The sequence below is a fragment of the Stigmatopora nigra genome, chromosome 5 (assembly GCF_051989575.1).
Source record: "Stigmatopora nigra isolate UIUO_SnigA chromosome 5, RoL_Snig_1.1, whole genome shotgun sequence".
In the NCBI taxonomy this organism is placed as follows: Eukaryota; Metazoa; Chordata; class Actinopteri; order Syngnathiformes; family Syngnathidae; genus Stigmatopora; species Stigmatopora nigra.
The window spans coordinates 12154446-12175607 of NC_135512.1; the positions used below are offsets into that span (position 1 = coordinate 12154446).

Genomic DNA, 21162 nt, shown 5'->3' on the forward strand with positions numbered 1-21162 from the left:
ATTATAACTACCTTTATTTTTTTCTTCAGTGCTAGTAGCAGCAATGGCTTCTACTTACAAGTTTCAGTGTGGATTTTTCCCATTTTTATTAACTTGAAAAATAATCAAGAGCAGAAAAAAACCCAAAAAGTTGATTCGCGATAAGTGAAGTCGCGATAATCGAGGGAAGACCACAGCCTGATCCGACGTCGATTTCGACAAGGAATCCTTCCATCAGTACTGTTTCCGCACGGACCATTTAGACAGTTGTTCCCACACGTGCCGTCAAAACACATACTTGTCTTATGTCAACTGTGACTTAAATATAGCAATACTTTAATAAACATTTTCGTTGCGGCGCCTGATCGCATTTGACAAATCATGGCTTCCCCCGCTACACAACATGATAGTGACGATGACGACGTTTTCGCAGAAGCCTTCTCGCGCTACAAATATAAAAATTCCTTTAATGAAAACACATGGGAAGAGGTAAGAGTTTACATGTAGCCCGATTTTAGTGCATTGTTACTGAACGCGAGGTATAACGGTAGATCGATTATACGTTGTAACCAATCGTTCACATTTTTTTCCGTGATGGAATATAAATTGCAATTTGACTGACTTTTAACGAGAAATAAAGCCAACGCTGTTAGAAGTGAAAATTGGATAGGACAAAATTGGATGAACGATTAAAAAAAAAAAAACATTTTTTCCAAGGCATAGTTGAAAACATGCCGTGGAATTGCATCATAATGTCAATTATAAGCTATGATTGATAATGCCAATTATAAAACTAAACAGTCTAATCTCTAATGCAATCATTTTTAGTTCACGGTTTGCTGTCATACTGGAATGTTTGTTTCCTCATTGGCCGCTAGAGGGCGCTAGATGCCCAATCCCTATTGACTTGCCATGGCAGTGGGTGAATCATTTATAAACACAAATATATTTGTTTTAATATTTGTCCAAATCTTGACCATAGGAATTCAAAAAAAATATGTCTATATTCACTTTGGGCGGCCTGAGTGGTTAGCGCGTTGGGCTCGTAGTTCTTGGGTCCTGGTTTCAAATCCAGGTCATGGATGTATGGAGTTTGCATGTTTTCCCCGGGCCTATGTGGATTTTCTCCTAGTACTCCGGCTTCCTCCCACATTCCAAAGAAATGCATGGTAGGCTGATTGGACACTGTAAATTGGCTCTAGGTATGAGTGTGTGCCTCCAGCACCCCCCGCAACCCTAGTGAGGGGAAGGCGGTTCAGAAAATGAATGAATCAAATTTACTTCCTTAATGTAAAAAACAGCCCTAATGGCAATGTAATAGTCAAAATGGTTTGTCTGTAGATGGTCAATGTGAATTGTACTTGACACTGACATCTGTTAGAATGATGTATTTCACTTTCTTCTGGTCTTGTTCAGGAGTTTGATAAAATACCAATGTTCATGAAATCAGTACCAGAAGAGATTGACCCCAAAGAATACCCCGAGCTTGCTCATATCCAGGCAATTCTCCACGATGAAGACAGGACCCCTGAGGGTAAGTGGGCCAAAATATCATTTGTGGTTTGCTAATGTCCTAACTTTATTGAGTTAGTAAGTATTTGTATGGTTTTCTAGAAAAAGCACAAAGTCTAAAGAATGAAGGCAATGAATATTTCAAAGAGAAGAAATACCAAAAAGCCATAGTGGCATACACAGCAGCTTTGAAGAATAAATATGATGACCAAGACCTGGATACTGTTCTTCTCACCAACCGTGCAGCAGCACACTTTCATCTTGGTACAATATTCTCCTTCCAAAATATTAATTTCCTTTTAAATGACCAAATAATCATGAGTACCTTTTTGAATGTGATCTGTTGACATGTAGGCAACATGCGATCTGCATTGATTGACTCTACAAACGCAAAGAAGTTGAAACCACAACATCTTAAAGCTTTGATAAGAGGTATGTCCCATTTTCTTGTCTATCAGACAAGGAAAGAACAGTAGAAGAAGATTCAATTCAGACAAATTAAAAAAAAACTTTGTTTCCCAACCTTTTTTGAGCTGCAGCACACTTTTTGCATAACAAAAATCTTAAGGCATATTACCATCTGAAACTCGTATAATTTAAAATACTGTCACCTGTATCTACACTATAAAGTCATTTTCGTCAATGTTTTCTCAACAGGAATAAAAGAAACAAAAAAAAAAAACGATTTCAATATCAATTTTTTTACATTAACTTAAGGTCGCCAATCGTTGAGTTCTACGTCCCTCGAAAATGTAAAATTAAGTATTATAACTATTTTATTGCAGGAATTTTATGAATTTTCCCCCAAGGTGACTTTAGTCACTTCATGTTATGGGAAAAGCAGTTTAAAAGACAGCTAAAAAAAAATGTAATTTGACCGAAACGTTTTGAAAACCTTTTTTACAGGCGACATTGAGGTCATCTATAGTTGTGATTTATATTCATGCTCTGATATCATTGTGTGTTCAGGTGCTCAGTGCTGCATTGAGTTGCGTAACTTTGCAGCAGCCATTCAGTGGTGTGAAGAGGGTCTACAAGCTCATCCCTCAGATAAGAAGTTGCAAGACCTAAGAACATCTGCAGACAAACACAAGGTAGGATTGCTCCTAAAGGCAAAATAATGGTGATATGTACAATACTTCTTAATGATTTAATTTGGTTTTTGTTTGTTTATTTTTTATTTTTTTACCACAGAGGGCATCAGAAAGAGATGCCAGAAAGGCCAAGCTCAAAGAAAAGAAGTTAAATAATCAGAAGGATGCTCTTTTGTCTGCGATAAAGGTTATTAAAGGGCGTACTAAAATTATTTGTAATAAGATAGAATCAATTCTTGACTTGAACAAAGTATAACTCCAATCCATTTGTGACTTCATTGGTTTTTTTTGTGCAGGCACGAGGTATTAAGCTTGTCAAGTCTGTGAAGCCTCGTGACTCGGGTTCCGATGGCGAGGATGACAACGAAGGGTCATCGACGGCATTGGCCGAACTGAGCCTAGAAGGTCTTAGCTCACAACAAGCCACGGGGGCTCAGGTCTTCCTGAATGAGCAAGACTTGTTGAATTGGCCTGTGCTCTTCCTCTATCCGGAACATCAGCAAAGTGACTTCATCGCTGCCTTCTGCGAGAATGACAGGTATATTTTGTAGTACCATTTTGAGAATAGTGCACGAAAAACACTTTCTTATTCTCGATTTTTGGATTAGGTTCTTGGATCATTTTGCCGTTATGTTTGGGGAAGAACTTCCATCTTGGGATGCGGACAGAAAATATCACCTACAAAATTTGCAGGTAATTCTTTAGTTCTTATCAAGTTGATTTTCAGAAAAATACTTGTAAGCACTCTCAAAAATATCAGCATACTCTGTTTCAATTTACTAAACGCCGTTTTCGTACCTTAAATGGAAATACAACACTTAGTACGAAAGAACTCCATATGACGGTTGCTATTTAAAAATGCCTATCACAAATATGCGAGACAATGTAGAAAATGTTTAAACACACAAAAAATGATCTCACCTAAAGGTGCAGCCATCTTGTCAGTTATATTCACGTACATATGCACTGTACACACAGGTGCATGTGATAATGAAAAACTAATCTTAGATGTACAATATGTTTCAGCAGAGACTGTATAGTGTTATTGCAACATTTTGACACTCATTGATTGCCAGGAATGTTGTTTTTGTGAATTCATGTTTGTCACAACAATTTATCATAAGGAATCAGACAGGTTAGGCCAGTTTTTCTTGAATAATGCAAGGGCCAACTTGAACATTTTCCACTTTCATTTTCTAAAAAAAGGATCCTAATTGAGTAGAAATACTTGGTTTTTAAAGGTTTTTTCTTAACCTCATTGGCTCCCATTGATGGAAATAGTTGTTCAATTCAAATTGGATAGGGGTGTCTATTATCAAAATGACCTTACAGAATCTTTAAGGGACCAACATGACAGTTTGTATTTTCATTATCTGCCAATAAAAACTGAGCAGGCTGTATTTTGGACACCCCTGGATTAGACTTTTTAAACGCCCAGAAAATTTTCTGTGTAATAACAAAACTTGAAAGCAAAACAGAAACAAAGGATACACACTTACATTGTCAGCTTGCTGATTTACTCAGACAATGTATCACTGAATCACATTGGGTTTATTTTCAGGAAAAGATGGCAGGTCTACATTGCGAGCAAGAAGTCAAAATTGAAAGCTGGGGGAAGTGTTTTTTTCTCTCTCAGTCCTGCCTTGTTAATAGTACATTATGAGTTTAATTCGTTCCGGGACTGAGGTCGTATGTCGATTTAATCGTAACTCAAAAAAAAATGTGTCCCGTAGGAATGAACTAGAAACAAATTAATTTGTTCCAACCATCTGAAAAAAAACACCAAAAACAGGATATTGGATTGAAAAAAAATGGTATTTGTTTTAATGTACTATCTATTAACGGAGTAACAAATAACTAGTGGTTTAATAGCACTACAATGTTTTTAGTTGTACTAAAATTTGACCGATTTCGCGGAAGGGAGAGAAGGGGTGGGACTTTTGCACGGCAATGCGCTCGTAACATAACAAACATATTTAAATAAACTTGGATTATGATGCAGACACACTCAAAATTAAGTATAATCTAATCGTACACTAAACTTAATTCTAATTTTGTTTTAAATGTTTATATCTTTCTTCTCCCGAATTGGCTCTATTTAACCCTGCTTCCACCCAGACTTTCAGATGCAACCTATCGAGGGTTGTTTGCTTCTGTCTTCCCTTCAAAAAATTCCCTAAATTATCCACATAAATAGGATACTGCACGACCACTTGCCAACGAGAAGTAGTACATACTTCTCTTGTATTAGTGATCGCTCCGCCATTCACACTGACTAATGGGGAAAAAAAACACTGAAAAAATGCAATGCTCCGCCCAGTGCTCGTAGAGACATTACACAAGGGAGTTGCGACCTGAAAGGCAGTGCCCATGATGTTCTTATGAGCAGCCTCTCGCTTCCTCTATATGCTCATATATCAACATTTGTCTTGTATCTCAAGATAAATATTTGCCCGAAATTTTAGTCGTATCTCAAATTACTCGTATGTCGAGGTATTACTGTACAACAAAAAGATATTGCACTCTGAACCTGAGATACTGCGATCGTTACAGTACTCTTGTATGCCAATTATTTGATTTTATGCTCCACATTGGGAATTACGTTATGAATATGACAAATGGCTTCTGTACTCGTCAATAATGTACTATTGTGAAATTTATCTTGAGCTTCAAGTCACCTGTGTTTTAATGAATAATTCACCATCTCCTCACTCTGCAGTTGTTCTTTGAGGACGAAGAGAAGCAGACGCTCTACAAAGTCGACCCTGAAACTTCACTTTTAAAAGTGCTGCAACACAAAAGGTGACTCCGCACATGGCTTTTACTGGATTTGCCGTTAGAATTTAAGAGCCAGGGCTACTTAAGATGTTTCACACTCAAGTTACACTGTGCCACCCGGTAGTGAAGTGGCTTTTCCGCCTGAATTTGTTGCAGGCTGTGTAGGTTCGATTCCCACTCAGTGACGTTGTGATAGAGAATATGCAAAGTTTGTAGTTGAAAACCTCAAGGTCCCAACTCTTTTCGATCAGACTCTTTTTATCATTCCATATGTAAATAGGCAGGCTGGTGCCAGTTCACATGTTGTGAACCATATAATGACATCCATGTGGCTCACACCAAAAGCACAATTTTCACTACAGATGCAATTGGGCAGGGGTCGCTATACTAGAATCTGGAGCTGCATGCGTCTTTTTAGCACTGCCCAAGTGGCTCCCTAGTGGTTTAAAAAAAAAAAAATGAAATTGTGGGAAAGAATTAGAGTTTTTATTTTAATATGGTTTCTGTAGAGGGAAAACAGAGGTTTCAACATTTCTAAGCAAACTCCAGCCAGGTGAACTAACCTGGATTTGAAGCCAGGACTCTAGAACTGTGAGCCCAACACTCTAACCACTCAGCACACCAGACCAGTCGAGATTAAAACAATATATCTTTCTCATTTTTTAATTATATACAGCATGATGAGGTAATTTATTGATAGCTGTGTTTAATCTGGCTATTTCAATGTAATGCTTTTAACATTTTGACTCCTTACTGTATTAAAAATACTTAACTGGCTGTTTAGTCAGTCAGGCCATACTAACAGAATAACCCTCGACCCTCCTACAGCTTCCCTGTTTAAGACTGAAGAATTGACTCAATAATTCTTCCATGTTAATTACAATGTGCGGAATGTTGACATCAAAACAAGAGGTGAACAATTTATTAACCATACCATTTCCTTCATGAAAAACCTTGCACCACTAAAGTGCTTACACGGAAATAATTAACTCTAAATCCACAGAGTTCCTGGAGCAAATAAGTATTTAGACAACCAACTATTGTCAAAGTTCTCCTACTTGAAAAGATTAGAGAGGCCTGTAATTGTCCACCAGGGTAAACAAGGTCCTGGTGTGGCCTATCCAGTTTCCAGATGGCAACCCCATAGAAATCTGTGGAGGGAGTTGAATGTTTGTGTTGCCTAACAACAGCCCCAAAACATTACTGCTCTAGAGGTGTGCATGGAGGAATGGGCAAAATACCAGTAACAGTGTGAGGAAAGCTTGTGAAGAGTTACAGAAAAAATTTGGCCTTCGTTATTGCCATCAAAGGGTACATAATAAATATTGAGATGAACTTTTGGTATTGACCAAATACTTTTTTTCCACCAGGATTTGCAAATACATTCTTTAAAAATCAAACAATGTGATATTGAGGTTTTTTTTCACTTTCAGTCTCTCATGGTTGAGGTTTACCCATGTTGACAATTACACACCTCTCTAATCTTTTCAAGTTGGACAACTTGCACAATTGGTGGTTGACTAAATGCTTATTTGGACCACTGTAAGTACAAATTGAATAAACTGTAAAGAAAATCACAATTGATCATTACAATGCACAGTTAGTCAAAAATTGTTTTTACAATGTGAATGTATTATTACATTTGATTTAAAAATGTATAGTTTGTCTATTGAAGGGTTTTAATAGTTTTGTTTAGGGTGCAACTGTTAAGATTTTTTATCTATCTAGGCCGGTGTTTCTCAACCACTGTGCCGCGGCACACTGGTGTGCCGTGAGCAATGGTCAGGTGTGCCATGGGAAATTGCAAGAAGTCATACAATGTGATATTCAGAGAGAAAAGTTAATATGAATATAAGGAGATTAAAATTTAACTATTACAATGTTCAAATCAAAATATGAACGTTAAATTGTAGATTATACTATTATTTGATTCAAGTTGTGAAACAGAAATTTTGTTGCTTATTTTTCTCTAAGTCGAAATGGAAGTTGTCTGGTTTCTAGGGCATCAACTTTTGCCGACGTAAAGTCTGTGTGAGCACAATTTTTTTTGCGGAATATTAGGAGATTTAAGTAATATTTAGAGAAAAATCATAAAATGATGCGATCAATAACTTTACTTGGTTATTTGCATCAATGAAACCGGAAGTTGTTCAGGGTCCACAGGCCAAATTTCCGTGACATTAGGTCATTGTGAAAAATTAGATTTTGGAATAATTTTGGATGCGATTTCTGCTGATAAAACGTCGATGAGAATAACTATTATAAATATAGGCGACAAAGATTTTCAGATGGTGGTGTCCCTTGAGATTTTTTTCAATGCAAAAAGTGTGCCTCGGCTCAAAAAAGGTTGGGATACACTGATCTAGGCTATTTAAAAAAATGGTATCTAGGAGTGGCCATTTCATGGATCGCTGGGTATCGCGCCATTCCCACGTTTCTTTCGTCTTGCGTTAATACAATTGCAATCTTTTGTACGATTGTTTTCATTGTTTATGTTTATATAATGTGGTTGGGCATGACTTTTAGCAGTGACTTGACCACACCACCTGACCTGTTTTGTTGTTGTTTTTTCCCCCCTGTTTAATTATTTCGTCAACTTTACTTTAAACGTCATTAAAATGTGTTGAATTCAACTTGCCTAGAAATTTAAGAATTCTGATCACGTACCTATGGCAAAAAAGTATTAGTCATGATTATGGCAATGCTTTTCTATGAAAACTATTTCAAGCCATATCTAGCAGTCAAATGGAAAATAATAGCTGAAATACAAATTGAAATATTTTCCATGTATGCAAATAACTACATTTACAGTCAGCTTTTACCACACCTTCTGCCTCTTGACAATGCGCCTTCTATTTTGCAGGTATTTTGTCAAGGCCGGAACGCCCAGCTTCATCATTTTGGTGAATGGCTCATCATTCTGGAAGCAATATTTAACAGGAAAGAAAACACGGGCAATGTGAAAATTCTGCTCTTCAGTTTTAATGTCTCATGAAGATTTTCTTGGTGACCCAAAGATGTTCACCGAGAGAATATTGACTCTTGTGCAAGAGCTGGTAAGACGGTATAGTATGTTTTTAAAATGGATTAAGACAAACGCCTGCTATTTTGTCGGATACAGACTTTGCTTATATTACCTTTTATTATGTAATTATTCAAAGGTAAAACTTTTAGTAAAATTGTTAATCATGTGAACAATTTCTCAAAAACATGATCAATGATTTAACCTGTTAGTTTGCTGGACTTATCAGTCACTTCTACATTTTTCCTAGTAAAATACAACGCCTTGGCCCTATTTTTTATTTTTTTTATTTAAAGCCCACAAGCTAATTGTGATTTCAGGCGGTAACCTCGTGATAGTGGGACCATATGTGTCCCTAAATCTACATTATAAAAAAGGAGGAGGAAAAAAAACAAACAAAATTGCTGGACAATTTATTCAAGAAGGAATTTACAACTAATCCACATGCAGTATAATATATATCATTTCTGTACACAGCACATTGTGCATATACAGTGTTCCCTCGCTACTTCGCGGTTCAGCTACCGCAGACTCAGAGCTTCGCGGATTTTTTTGGGGAAAAAAATACAAATATTACATTGAAACAACATATTTTACAGTTTTTTTTTGTTATAAAATGAATTTCACTCTCTCTACTCGTATTCTATATGGTGTACTGTATACAGGGGGTTAAAAACAATAATAATAATAATTTTTTTTTTTTAATTAAATTCAAATTAAGCATTTTTGAAGGGGAATCCCTAATTCCCGGTCCCCATTAACCGCGATAATCGAGGGAACACTGTACTACACATCACCATATAGGCAGATTACTAGATGTATAATTCTATCAAATAGAATCTGTATTTTGTTTTGTAAAAAAAAAAAGAGCAGGGCGATTAAATCAGACAAATTTGAATTTCACAATAGTGTACTATTCACACTTGTATTGTCTGGTGTTGTAAATAAAGTGGAGTGTTTACATTTGAAATGCTTTCAATCAATTGCCTGAACCCTAGTCTTGAGCCCAATAGGTGGAAATTAGAACGCTTACTGGCCAAGTGAGAGAAATACATTATTTATTCCTTCATGTATAGTGATGTTTTGGTGAACAATATGTACTCCTTCTATCAAAAATAACAAAATGCCTCTTCACACCACATATTGTTACCCTTCAATCAATTTAAATGATGTTAAGATTAACATGAAATGTTTTCAAAGAATCAAATCAAGTGCAGACTGACTAAAAGTTGAAAAACTAATATAACTTTAAACTGTATGGGATGTGTCTTATTTTATATTAGGATAATAAGGAGGTGCTGGTCTCGACTCCATCATAATTGTAGGAGCAGGCTGTTGCACCACCATTGTAGGAACAGGCTGTTGCACAACAGTTACTTGTTGTACATTAATGACAGTTGGTTTTTTCTTCTGGTATTTAAGCTCACGATGCATCTGACACCAACTGCACCAAATGCAGAAACAGGAAGCAATGATGTCATTGCAGAGGTTGCCCTGGGAGAAAAGTACAGAATGCAGTCAATTTGGGAAGTGAATTGGATTTTTCAAGCATGGCTTCCAGCTTAATTCACCCTACCTTGATACCATATTTGGCTCGCATGGATGCTCTCAGAGACAAGACCGCAGGTGGGACAAACATAGGAATGCCACAAGAATTAAGAGCAGCAGGGGCAAAGATGTCACACAGTGGGAGACAGCGGTTTTCTCCATATCTTCCTGCCACTGTGCAGGCCAGGCAAGGGCAACACCAGAAACCATAGCAGCCTGAAACAAAACAAAAATGAGATTTCATCAATGTGAAACCAAACTGGGAAAGTCACTTATTTGTTTATATATATCTTACAGGTACTGGCATTTTCAAAGCAGTCACACAGGTCACTATCCCAGTCAACGAGAGGTCCGGAGTCCGTTTGCATTCTGATACCTGAAGCACAAAGGGTAAATATAGTTTATATTTCAATTACAAATGTCTCTTTAAAATATTTAATACCTTACAAAAAAACTGGATGTACTGTAGGAGAGTTTGAATTTATTTATAACTTAGTAATAGCCTCACATTTATTTCTAGGTGAAAAGTTGCATTCAAATATTAATAAATAATAATATATAGTGTCCTAAAAGATTTTCCAGGCCAATAATTTTGAACAAATTCAGATTTTGTATTTACGGATTGTTTTTTTTTTCGGTTTTCAGACAGACCCATGATGCCATTTACACCCAAAAATAAGTTATTTCAGGTCTATGCTTGTTCTTGCACAGAGTAACTGAATAATTCTAAATGCTCTAATATATGATAATTTTTATTTGTTCATAACTTCATATTGACTGAAGAGTATAAATTTTGTTTAAAATCACAGCCATTAACATGTGCAAAATTATCAATTGTAAAAAAAATATACTTGATTTGTAATGTATTTTTAATCCCTTTAACAGTGTAAACATCATTTCAAATACCCTGATTTTATTATCAACAGTGCTTTTTCAGATCAAACCTGAGCTATTGAAACATATAACTAGCACTGATTTGTACCAGCTGACTCACTCGGGTTGTAACTCAAGATTGCCTTAAAAAATATAGAGTATGAAAAACATCATGTATTTCTTCTCCATGTTAAAATGTTGAGGGAAGTATAATTCAACAAAGCTTACCTAAGGAAGTTGGATGTGGTCTTGATACAGTGTAGGTGCAGTAAATGACTGAAGAATAGTGCAAACGTCATTGCTATATAGTACTGCTATATTGAAAAAAAAAGATGCCAAACAGGTTATCGACAAGGAAATGAAAGTAAAATGAAAATGACGCTAACAACCATTCATTTTGGATCAGTGTCAACTCTTGCAAAATGTATTGCCACAGGGGAGAAGGCTTTTGGCATAATTACACGCAAAAGTATAACATTTACAACCAGAACCAATACATTTATTTTACAACTCGTATAGTACTGCCTTGGATGGCGATAGACGTCCAACCCATTTGCATTTGAAGGCTCGAAACAATCATATTATTGCCGATCATCCTAGTCTAAATGGAGTTAACGTGAAATACGGCCATGGTTCCAGTGGCTTTCCAAGTGTTTTTATCAGGCAAAGAAAAGGGGAAAATTCCTCCCCGATGGAGCTCAAACTGGATACCCCTCAGAGAATATATCCAAGATTTTCACACATATTTTAGAGATCCATACATGTATCATTCATTGACCTTTTTCATTTCTATCATTAAATATCTCGTGCATCCGTTAGTCAATATGGTTGGTGAAAAGCGAAAGGCTTCTAGTGAGGGAGTTGCAAGGAAGAGGCAAGCCATTTCATTTGAAACCAAAGTGGCAATAATAAAGAAGCTTGATGCATGTGAGAAAATGGTTACACGGGAATACAACTTGAATCGTTTCAACAGTCAGTACCATTTCATAAACAGAAAGATTGAGCAGCAGGACTTAAATATTGAACGTTGCACAAAGGTTGCAAATCAATTGAATGATGCCATACAGTGCTACCGCATTTATGAAAAAAAAAACTGTGCAATCGTCATTAGATAGCTTCTTTCGGCCAGTTTCTCTTTAATGTGTCTCTCCATCTCTCTAATGTAGGTACATACAGTACTGTATGTATTCTCTCCATTTTATTAAATGTTTTTTCAGTACAAACCAATGCTGGTTACTTATACAAGGCTTAAACATACAAATACACTTATATAAACCTTCAATATACTTATAGGCCTTAAACATAAATTATAATACAAAATATAGACCTGAATCAACTTCAATTTGAACAATTTCAACCTATGAACAATTTCAACTTATGAACAATTTCAACTTATGAATAATTTCAACTTATGAACAATTTCAACTTATGAACAATTTCAACTTATGAACACTTTCAACTTATGAACAATTTCAACTTATGAATAATTTCAACTTAAGAACAATTTCAATTTAGGAACAATTTCAACTTATGAATAATTTCAACTTATGAACACTTAACTTATGAACAATTTCAACTTATGAATAATTTCAACTTATGAACAATTTCAACTAATGAACAATTTCAACTAATGAACACTTTCAACTTATGAACAAGCGCTCGGAACCTAACTCGTTCATATTAGGGGAGCGTCTGTACTCATGCTGACTAGTTTGTGTGTTTCAATGGGTGAATGAGAACAGGTTTTCCTTCATCCTTCAGGTAGTTGCAAAATGATAATGAATGCGTTATTGTTGCTTTAAACATTTCCTTATAGCACATTTTTAAGCTACTCCAGACGGACCTATGACTAAAGAAATTAAATAAATCGTCTATAGTTTGGGTTTTTCATTTCAACAAATGTTTATTCACACCTTAAATATAAATATACACAAACCAAACAACAAACAATCAACCACTTGAGTTACGTCTTTACAGCAAAACAATTTGATGACAAAGGTACACATTGCGAGGGCGGATCCGATTCTGTTAAGCTCCTTTTACATCCACCAGGGGCCAGCATGTATCCTCAAAATCCACAACTTGGACAGAAACTATTCCGTATACAATGGTTTAATTGTATAAGTGATTATTCTTAAGCATTTTCTCTTTGTGAAACGTTATCTATGAAATGATGACATATTCACTTTGCATTCTCCTCCAACTTTAATTTGACTTGATGCACTGTGTTTGGAAAAAGGCAAAAAATGTATTTTGTTAAACAAATCTACATATTGGCACGTAAACAATCATTCTGCTTATCCACATTGAGGGTTGCGGGGTGCTGGAGTCTATCCCTAGTTAAGTAGGAGCAGCAGGACTGCTGGAGAGTACTCCTTTATACAGTAGCGCACAGTAAATATTGTTGAAGGGAAATTTGAACTTTGCTTGAATTTTCTAGCTGTAATATATTTCAAGAAATTTAATTCAAGATTATCTAATGATACTATCCTGTAAGGTCTTCATTTTGATGTAGTCAATGAGCTCAATTGATCTGGATTTGTAAATCTTGCCTTTTGTGCCCCCCGCCATATGTTGACTGTTATCCATCTGTTGTGGAAATATATACTTAGTAGATATATACTTGTAAACTTATGGAATGGTTCAGTAAAGTGTGATATCATATAAATAATGTTTAATCAAATTATGATTCATGCAAAATCTACTATTCACAAATATAATTTGGCCAAATTAAAACGTGTATCTTTGAAAGGTCTGAAACTATTTCATTTCAGTACAGCTGGCAAATACAGTGTATAAAAACTTAAGTGTGCGCACACTTCAGTGTCTTAATTTAATGTTATATTGGAAGTAGGGGAATGTGTATTTCTGTAAAATATGATTCTATGCTCATCACGTAAACAAAAACTAAAAAAGAAAGTGATTTTTTAAATAAAATGCAAGTAAAGGACTAAACAATGTGCTTGATAATAACAGCAGTTAAGGTACACTAACTTTGAGAATCATCATCAATCAGGAACATTTCTAACTGACAACTGACAATCTCTAATTACAACAATACAGAATTCCTATAAACCTATACAACCACCAAAACTATATATATATATATATATATATATATATATATATATATATATATATATATATATATATATATATATATATATATATATATATATATATATATATATATATATATATATATATATATATATATATATATATATATATATATATATATATATCTATCTATCTATCTATCTATCTATCTATCTATCTATCTATCTATCTATCTATCTATCTATCTATCTATCTATCTATCTATCTATCTATCTATCTATCTATCTATCTATCTATCTATCTATCTATCTATCTATCTATCTATCTATCTATCTATCTATCTATCTATCTATCTATCTATCTATCTATCTATCTATCTATCTATCTATCTATCTATCTATCTATCTATCTATCTATCTATCTATCTATCTATCTAATTATCTATCTATCTATCTATCTATCTATCTATCTATCTATCTATCTATCTATCTATCTATCTATCTATCTATCTATCTATCTATCTATCTATCTATCTATCTATCTATCTATCTATCTATCTATCTATCTATCTATCTATCTATCTATCTATCTATCTATCTATCTATCTATCTATCTATCTATCTATCTATCTATCTATCTATCTATCTATCTATCTATCTATCTATCTATCTATCTATCTATCTATCTATCTATCTATCTATCTATCTATCTATCTATCTATCTATCTATCTATCTATCTATCTATCTATCTATCTATCTATCTATCTATCTATCTATCTATCTATCTATCTATCTATCTATCTATCTATCTATCTATCTATCTATCTATCTATCTATCTATCTATCTATATAATATACATACATGTATATATAATATACATACATGTATATATAATATACATACATGTATATATAATATACATACATGTATATATAATATACATACATGTATATATAATATACATACATGTATATATAATATACATACATGTATATATAAGGAACAGTCAAAATAAATTGCAGTCGCATTAAACATGTAAATTTCCTCTTCGTTTTTATTGCAGTGAGAATTGAGCTAACAAGATACATGCAATTGGTTCATATATGTATATGGATATGTATATATATATAAATATACATATATATACAGCGATACAGAAAATCACAATAACCACCTTAATATGTACAATCGGTGTTAATTGCTATCGCATTGAATCATGACCTGTTAATCATTACACGAATCGTATCGCCAGATTTGACACAATACCAATCCCTAATTATTATTATTACTTGGCTTATGTATCTTCAATCCTCATCTTTATATCAATTAGCTGCAATTCAGAAATATAATGGTGTCAAACTGCTCCCGCAGTCTGAATTCGATTGTATTCAAGAAATCTTTACAGGGGTGCAGGCTGCATATTGATGACGGTGGGATTTTTCTTGCGATACTTCAGTTCACGGTGCATTTGACACCAGCTACACCACATGCAAAAACACGAGGTCATGATGTCGTTGCACATTGAGCCCTGTGAACAACAAGCGTCATTATTAGTGCTTATAGTATAAAAACACAATTATACAACATTTTTAAATGATAGCTCAAATCAACACTAGATAATTCAAAATAGATTGATGCATGCAGGTAGTTTGGTCTTTAGAGTGCCTGCTCATCCATCAAGTCTAAGGTGAATAATGCAAGCCATGAATGACACCTAACGGTGTTTATATCATCATTATTGTTAGGATTGGCTTATTATTGTTTATTATTTTGTTTAAAGTTTGCATGTTCTCTCTGGGTTTGTGTGGGTTTTCTCTGGGTACTCTGGTTTCCTCCCACATCCCAAAAAACATGCAAAGCAGCCTGTTGAACGCTCTAATTTGTCTCTATAAATGAGTGTGAGCTTGAACGGTGTCCTGTGATTGGCTGGCCACCAATTCTGCAGTGTAGTGATGATGTAATCAGCAAATATCATAACAGCACGCCAAATACCTTGACGCCAAATCTGTTTCGAATGCCCACTCTGAGAGACAATGCTGCAGGGGGCGCAAACAGAGGGATCCCACAAGCTGACAATATAGCAGGGCTGAAAATGTCACACAACGGGAGACATCGGTTCTCATCGAATTTTCCTGCAACCGAGCATGCCAAACAAGGGCAGCAAAAGAATCCATAGCAACCTGGAAAACAAATTAATTCAGTTTTAACGACACCAGTACTGTAACTGTAAGTACTTGTATATTTTGTAAACATTCTTACAAGAGCCCTTGTCTTGACAGCAATCAAATATGCCGGTGTTCCATTCTGTCTGTCTTGTAGACATCCTAAAGGAGCAAATAGAGTAACTCATTAAGGCAATTAACATGTCAAAATATCTTAAAAATTAAGACCCATGCTACTACTCCCTGGACATTTTTTGGTGAACTGACATTTTAGAATGTCAGAAAGTATTAATGATACAGTGGTACCTCGAGATATGAGCTTAATGCGTTCCAGAACTGAGCACGTATGTCAATATTCTTGTAACTCAAATGAATATTTCCCATAGAAATGAACTATAAACAAATTAATTTGTTCCAACCCTCTGAAAAAACACAGGATATTGGATTGGAAAAACATTTGGATTTTTTCTAATTAACAAAGTAACAAATAACTAGTGGTTTAATATTACTAAATTATGTTTAATAGTACTAAAATTATACATATTTCGCAGGGGGGGAATTTGCATGGCAATGCGCTCGTAACATAACATGAACTAATTTAAATGAACTTGGATTACGATGCAGACACACTCAAAAATAAATTTAATCTAACCTTACACTAAACCAATTCAAAATTTGTTTGAATTTTTTATACCTTTCTTCTCCCTGCTTGGCTTTATTTGCCCTGCCTCTACCCTGACTTTCACATGCAACTAAAAGGAACGTATTAAGCGTTTTTTGCTTTTGTATTCCCTTCAAAATATTCCCAAAATGATAAACACAAATGTCCTCGCAAGATAACGCACGATCACTTGCCAACGAGAAGTAGCATATAGACCATTAGTACTGACTAATGGGGGAAAAAAAACACTGAAAAAAAATGCAATGCTCCGCCCAGTGCTCGCAGAAACATTACACAAAGGAGTTGCAACCAGAGAGAGACAATGCGCATTATGTTCTTATGAGCAGCCTCTCGCGTCCGCTGTCTGCTCGTGTATTAAAAATTGTCTCGTATAAATAAATATTTGCTCAAAATGTTACCCATTTTTGGTCTTTGAATTGCTCATATGTCGGGCACTCGTATGTCGAGGTACCACTGTACTTGCAAAATGTTATTTCTCTCTATGTCATATTTCACCACTGATACTTGTGTGTTTAGGTGAATTTTCTTTTTAAAAAAATGTTTTATTCTTTTTTTTTGCTGTCTCTAAAGCTTTGAAAAACATTGGTGGAATTCCTGCATAGTAGTTTATGAGTAGCCTTTAAACTCAAACGTTAAACACTAAACAAAAAACAAAAAAATGAATTAGTTCATTTGGGACAATTAGATTTTATCTTCTTGACATAAAAAAAATTCCCCTATCTCATGCTAGTGTGTAAAAATGTTATTATTGCCTATTAAAATCTGCCATGCCAAAGTATAGATGAAAAGGACTACACGTCTGCCAAATAAATATTTCTTACCTGCTCAATCTTGCTTCTTATCACTCAGGAAAGCTTAAAAGGAATAAGATCATTCTAAGGCTCTGGTTCAACAGTCACTTTGCTAAAAAAAAATGCAGCAGAACCTGAATAATTTGTAGCAATGTGTAGTTTGGCCAGCAACTGTTGATTGTTCGTGCAGGTGTGTCACAGTAGAAGAGCACGCAAAATTTTCAATCCGGTAAAACATATTTACTTGCCAACACCCTAAACCAGGGGTGTCAAACTCCCTTTAGTCTGCGGGCCAAATACATCTTAATTTGATATCATGCGGGCCGGACCCGTAAACTCATTGCAAAATTACATAAAATTAACAATAAGCCCACTTTTTTCCTTTGTATTAGTCACTAATACTAATAATTAGTGCAAAGAATGAGTCAATTATCAAAATGTTTATTAACAGAATTTTCCTTTTACATTATGAACAATATATTATGAACAAGAGAATAACATAAGAACATAAATAAAGTATGTGCAATTTTAACAACACTTTTACACAGTTAAACATATATTTAAGTGTGTTGTACATAAAACTGATCACAGAAATAGTAACAATGTGTTGCTTTCATGTTGTCTACACGTACTAAAACACACCGCCCCCTAGCGGATAATACGATAACTACACATTTTAAAGAAATTTCTTTTTTTCATACAATGCAGCTTTCTTCCCCGGGCCGTATCAAACCACCAAACGGGCCGGATCCGGCCCGCGGGCCCTATGTTTGACACCGCTGCCCTAAACGGAAGAGTTTAAACAACAATAGTAACCCTTTGTTAATCTAACGGGAATCATAATCATTTATAAGGGCAGTTATCAGCAGAGGTTGACAGGTATGAAGTATCATTTAAATGTTTAGAAGTAAAAAAACAAACACCAAAGTGCATGTGATCATAATGTTCATAATGTGCAATACTACTGTATTTTAAAGGATTAAAGCCCAACCAAAAAGTATTTACAGCTGCCCCCACAGACGTTAGGATGAATACAATGTATACACGTATTTACAGCCTCGCCCCTCGTCCCACCCATTGACTAATGCGTGTTATTATGAAAACAATGTATTTTTCTTTTAAGTATTTAAGTCCAACCAAAAAGCATTTACAGCCCCGTGCACACAAACATATGCTGACTAATGCACGTTATTATGAAAAGAAAAATATATTTTTTATGTGTCCTTTTTTAATAGGCGTGGCCGAGGCCAGAGTTCAAATAACCGACGTCACACGCCAAAATCAATTGATGAGCCCGGAAGGACGAGGTGCGCCCGTGCGTGCACTGCTGAGCAGCTCAAAAGTGACGATTTGCCGACGAAATCCTGCCAAACTTCTCACGGGACGATGCTGCACATTTGGTACGTTGTCTTTTGGGGATTTCGAACCCCCAGTTCTCGTCTTAAGAGTGATTTTTGACGCGATGTAGCCCCATGTGTGTGCAGACAGCAAAATGTTTGCAAACAAATTGGCTACAATGCGTTAACGATCGCTCCTCGTTTAAAAAGAAATAATTCCATCGTGTGTTTTAATCACTCAGCGAGCACAGACTGCAGGGAAACTTAAAGAATGTGGCAAAAACGACCAGAAAGGAGCAGCTTGTTGACGCCACAACAATGAGTCATTATTAAATAGTTCCGATTTTCTCCATCCGTGTAATATTTAAACGCCAGCGTTCAGGGCTTTGCGCAATTTGCTCGATTTTCATCATGATACATTCAAATATTTTTTAAATAACAAAAAACTGAGGATTAGTCACCCACACATGTCATTAGTGGATGTGTAAGGAATAAACAGTAATCCCTCGATTATCGCGGTTAATGTAGACCAGACATGGTTGTGATAAATTATAAATTATAACCTGTAAAGTAGGCTCATCCCTTTTGAAGTAAATTTTTTAAAAAAATACTGTAGTGGCAAGTGAAGGAGTAGCTTCCATGTGGCTTTTCACATCTTTCTGAACTTGCAAAAAAAAAAATCTGCCATGTAGTGGAACTGAACATAATTAAATTATAAACTTTCACCCCCTTAACTTTTTTAAGGACCTTGGGGCTTGGACCTTTTTCATATTAGTTTTAAATGTGGTTTTGACAAAACCGATTAAACAATAGTGCAGGTGTCATTTTTGACTCATTTAAACATAACTAGAAAAACAGAAGCTCTTTGTATATATATTTTTTTAAGAATCAATGGATTTGAAATTGACTGAAAACTTGAGGTAGAGGTAGGCTTTATTTTAACCTGTCAAGTGTTTTCAAATTTCCCACCACATGATCAAGATCCTGATATATTTTCGTGGAGGAAAACAGACAATCGTTTTTTAGTCTCTACAGCAGACTGTCTAATATTGCCTTTTGATGTAGGAGATAGTTTTGTCAAATTTTGACATTCGGCGCTAGTCTTTACTTTAATCTATTGTTCCTTCACTCTTTTTTTGGTTTCCTGCCTATGTACAGAACCAATCTGAGTTTTTTTTTTATTTAACTTTATGTATTGACCCCCCTTTTTTGTTTTCCAGAATCCACCCAAGGGGGAGCTGGTTTCCTGCCTTTGTGAAGATAGGTTCAGGCACCCCAACCTGAGTTTTTTTCTCTCCAGAATCCACCCAAGGGGGACCCGGTTTCCTGCCTATGTCGAGATTTGGTTCTGCCTGAGCCTATCTCGACATAGGCAGGAAACCTGCTCCCCTTGGCTGGAATTCTGAAAAAAATGGGTCAATACATGGTTAAATAAAAAAACATTTCCAAGGTCTTACCTTTTATTTTGAAAAAACTCATAGATTTGTTCTGCCTGAGCATATCTGAGTTTTTTTTTTCAAAATAAAAAGTAAGTCCTTATGAATGTATTTTTATTTTTCAGAATTCCACCCAAAGGGGACCAGGTTTCATGCTCCCCTCCCCATTTTTCAATATAAAAGGTGAGCCCTTCTCAATGTATTTTTTATTCAAGTCTGTGTATTTACCCCCCACCAGGGGGACCTGATTTCTGCCTATGAACAGATAGGCTCAGGAGCCCCCACTCTATGAAGTTTTTCAAAATAAAAGGTGAGCCCTTCTCAATGGTTTTTTATTTAACTTTGTGTACTGACCCCCTTTTTTTGTTTTCCAGTATTCCACCAGGGGGTGGAGAAGATTCGATTTTTTACGATGCTGGAGCACCAATGGGAACCAATCTACAAACTTTTTCAAAATAAAAGCTGGAGCTTTTATTTTCCAAATTTCCTGCTGGTGACAAGGGGAACTACTTCAGTTTTTCAAAATAAAAGGTGAGCCCTACTCATTATTTTTTCAACTAACTGTACTAACCACCCCTTTTTCAGTTTTCGAATCTTCTCCACCAGGGGGTGGAGAAGATTCGATTTTTTACGATGCTGGAGCACCAACGGGAACCAATCTACAAACTTTTTCAAAATAAAAGCTAACATCCTGTTTTTCCAGATTTCCAGCTGGTGACAAGAGGAATTACTTCATCTTATTCAAGTTTTTCAAAATAAAAGCTTTGAAATGTACATGTGTTGGTCTTTATCTAACAAAAAAATGCAGTCACAATTAGAGTTAAAAAACTTTATTTACAAGTTAACATTTATAGATTAAAAAACAGCAAAACACTTAGAAAATAAAT

At 35.3% G+C, this 21162-nt stretch overlaps 3 protein-coding genes and 1 long non-coding RNA gene across 7 annotated transcripts; 2 read left to right on the forward strand and 2 right to left on the reverse strand.

Annotated features, from left to right (window-relative positions):
• The first annotated feature begins 319 nt into the window (after positions 1 to 319).
• ttc4 (tetratricopeptide repeat domain 4) lies at positions 320 to 9509 on the forward strand. Its single transcript, XM_077717444.1, has 10 exons — positions 320 to 468; positions 1396 to 1513; positions 1594 to 1755; positions 1846 to 1923; positions 2461 to 2585; positions 2686 to 2772; positions 2882 to 3123; positions 3194 to 3278; positions 5305 to 5387; positions 8227 to 9509. The coding sequence occupies exons 1-10, from the start codon at positions 361 to 363 to the stop codon at positions 8324 to 8326; spliced, it is 1188 nt and encodes a 395-aa protein (XP_077573570.1). The 5' UTR covers positions 320 to 360; the 3' UTR covers positions 8327 to 9509.
• Positions 8782 to 11125, reverse strand: LOC144196929 (cornifelin homolog B-like). Its single transcript, XM_077717446.1, has 4 exons — positions 11035 to 11125; positions 10229 to 10309; positions 9962 to 10149; positions 8782 to 9879 (listed from the first exon to the last, which is right to left on the reverse strand). The coding sequence occupies exons 2-4, from the start codon at positions 10299 to 10301 to the stop codon at positions 9655 to 9657; spliced, it is 486 nt and encodes a 161-aa protein (XP_077573572.1). The 5' UTR covers positions 10302 to 10309; positions 11035 to 11125; the 3' UTR covers positions 8782 to 9654.
• Positions 10208 to 21049, forward strand: LOC144196931 (uncharacterized). Of its 4 annotated transcripts, none has more exons than XR_013326417.1 (6): positions 10208 to 10323; positions 18738 to 18902; positions 20060 to 20458; positions 20514 to 20585; positions 20650 to 20806; positions 20861 to 21049. It is a non-coding gene; the product is annotated as an uncharacterized LOC144196931 (long non-coding RNA). The 4 variants fall into 4 exon arrangements; XR_013326419.1 differs by having other exon boundaries at positions 20882 to 21049; XR_013326418.1 differs by having other exon boundaries at positions 20979 to 21049.
• LOC144196930 (cornifelin homolog B-like) lies at positions 14904 to 17694 on the reverse strand. Its single transcript, XM_077717447.1, has 4 exons — positions 17533 to 17694; positions 16127 to 16191; positions 15860 to 16047; positions 14904 to 15395 (listed from the first exon to the last, which is right to left on the reverse strand). Exons 2-4 carry the CDS (start codon positions 16188 to 16190, stop codon positions 15267 to 15269), a joined length of 381 nt encoding a protein of 126 aa, XP_077573573.1. The 5' UTR covers position 16191; positions 17533 to 17694; the 3' UTR covers positions 14904 to 15266.
• Positions 21050 to 21162: the final 113 nt, after the last annotated feature.

What these genes read in the sequence shown, in the direction of transcription:
- ttc4 (XM_077717444.1), top strand. Translation starts at nt 361, where the DNA reads ATGGCTTCCCCCGCTACACAACATGATAGTGACGATGACGACGTTTTC. An exon ending in ATGAAAACACATGGGAAGAG is followed by an intron (nt 469 to 1,395) that starts GTAAGAGTTTAC and finishes GGTCTTGTTCAG; the next exon opens with GAGTTTGATAAAATACCAAT. An exon ending in GCCTTCTGCGAGAATGACAG is followed by an intron (nt 3,124 to 3,193) that starts GTATATTTTGTA and finishes TTTTTGGATTAG; the next exon opens with GTTCTTGGATCATTTTGCCG.
- LOC144196929 (XM_077717446.1), bottom strand. Translation starts at nt 10,301, where the DNA reads ATGCAAACGGACTCCGGACCTCTCGTTGACTGGGATAGTGACCTGTGT. An exon ending in CTTTGAAAATGCCAGTACCT is followed by an intron (nt 10,150 to 10,228) that starts GTAAGATATATA and finishes GTTTTGTTTCAG; the next exon opens with GCTGCTATGGTTTCTGGTGT. An exon ending in GAGCCAAATATGGTATCAAG is followed by an intron (nt 9,880 to 9,961) that starts GTAGGGTGAATT and finishes CTTTTCTCCCAG; the next exon opens with GGCAACCTCTGCAATGACAT.
- LOC144196930 (XM_077717447.1), bottom strand. Translation starts at nt 16,190, where the DNA reads ATGTCTACAAGACAGACAGAATGGAACACCGGCATATTTGATTGCTGT. An exon ending in CTGTCAAGACAAGGGCTCTT is followed by an intron (nt 16,048 to 16,126) that starts GTAAGAATGTTT and finishes TTTGTTTTCCAG; the next exon opens with GTTGCTATGGATTCTTTTGC. An exon ending in GAAACAGATTTGGCGTCAAG is followed by an intron (nt 15,396 to 15,859) that starts GTATTTGGCGTG and finishes TGTTGTTCACAG; the next exon opens with GGCTCAATGTGCAACGACAT.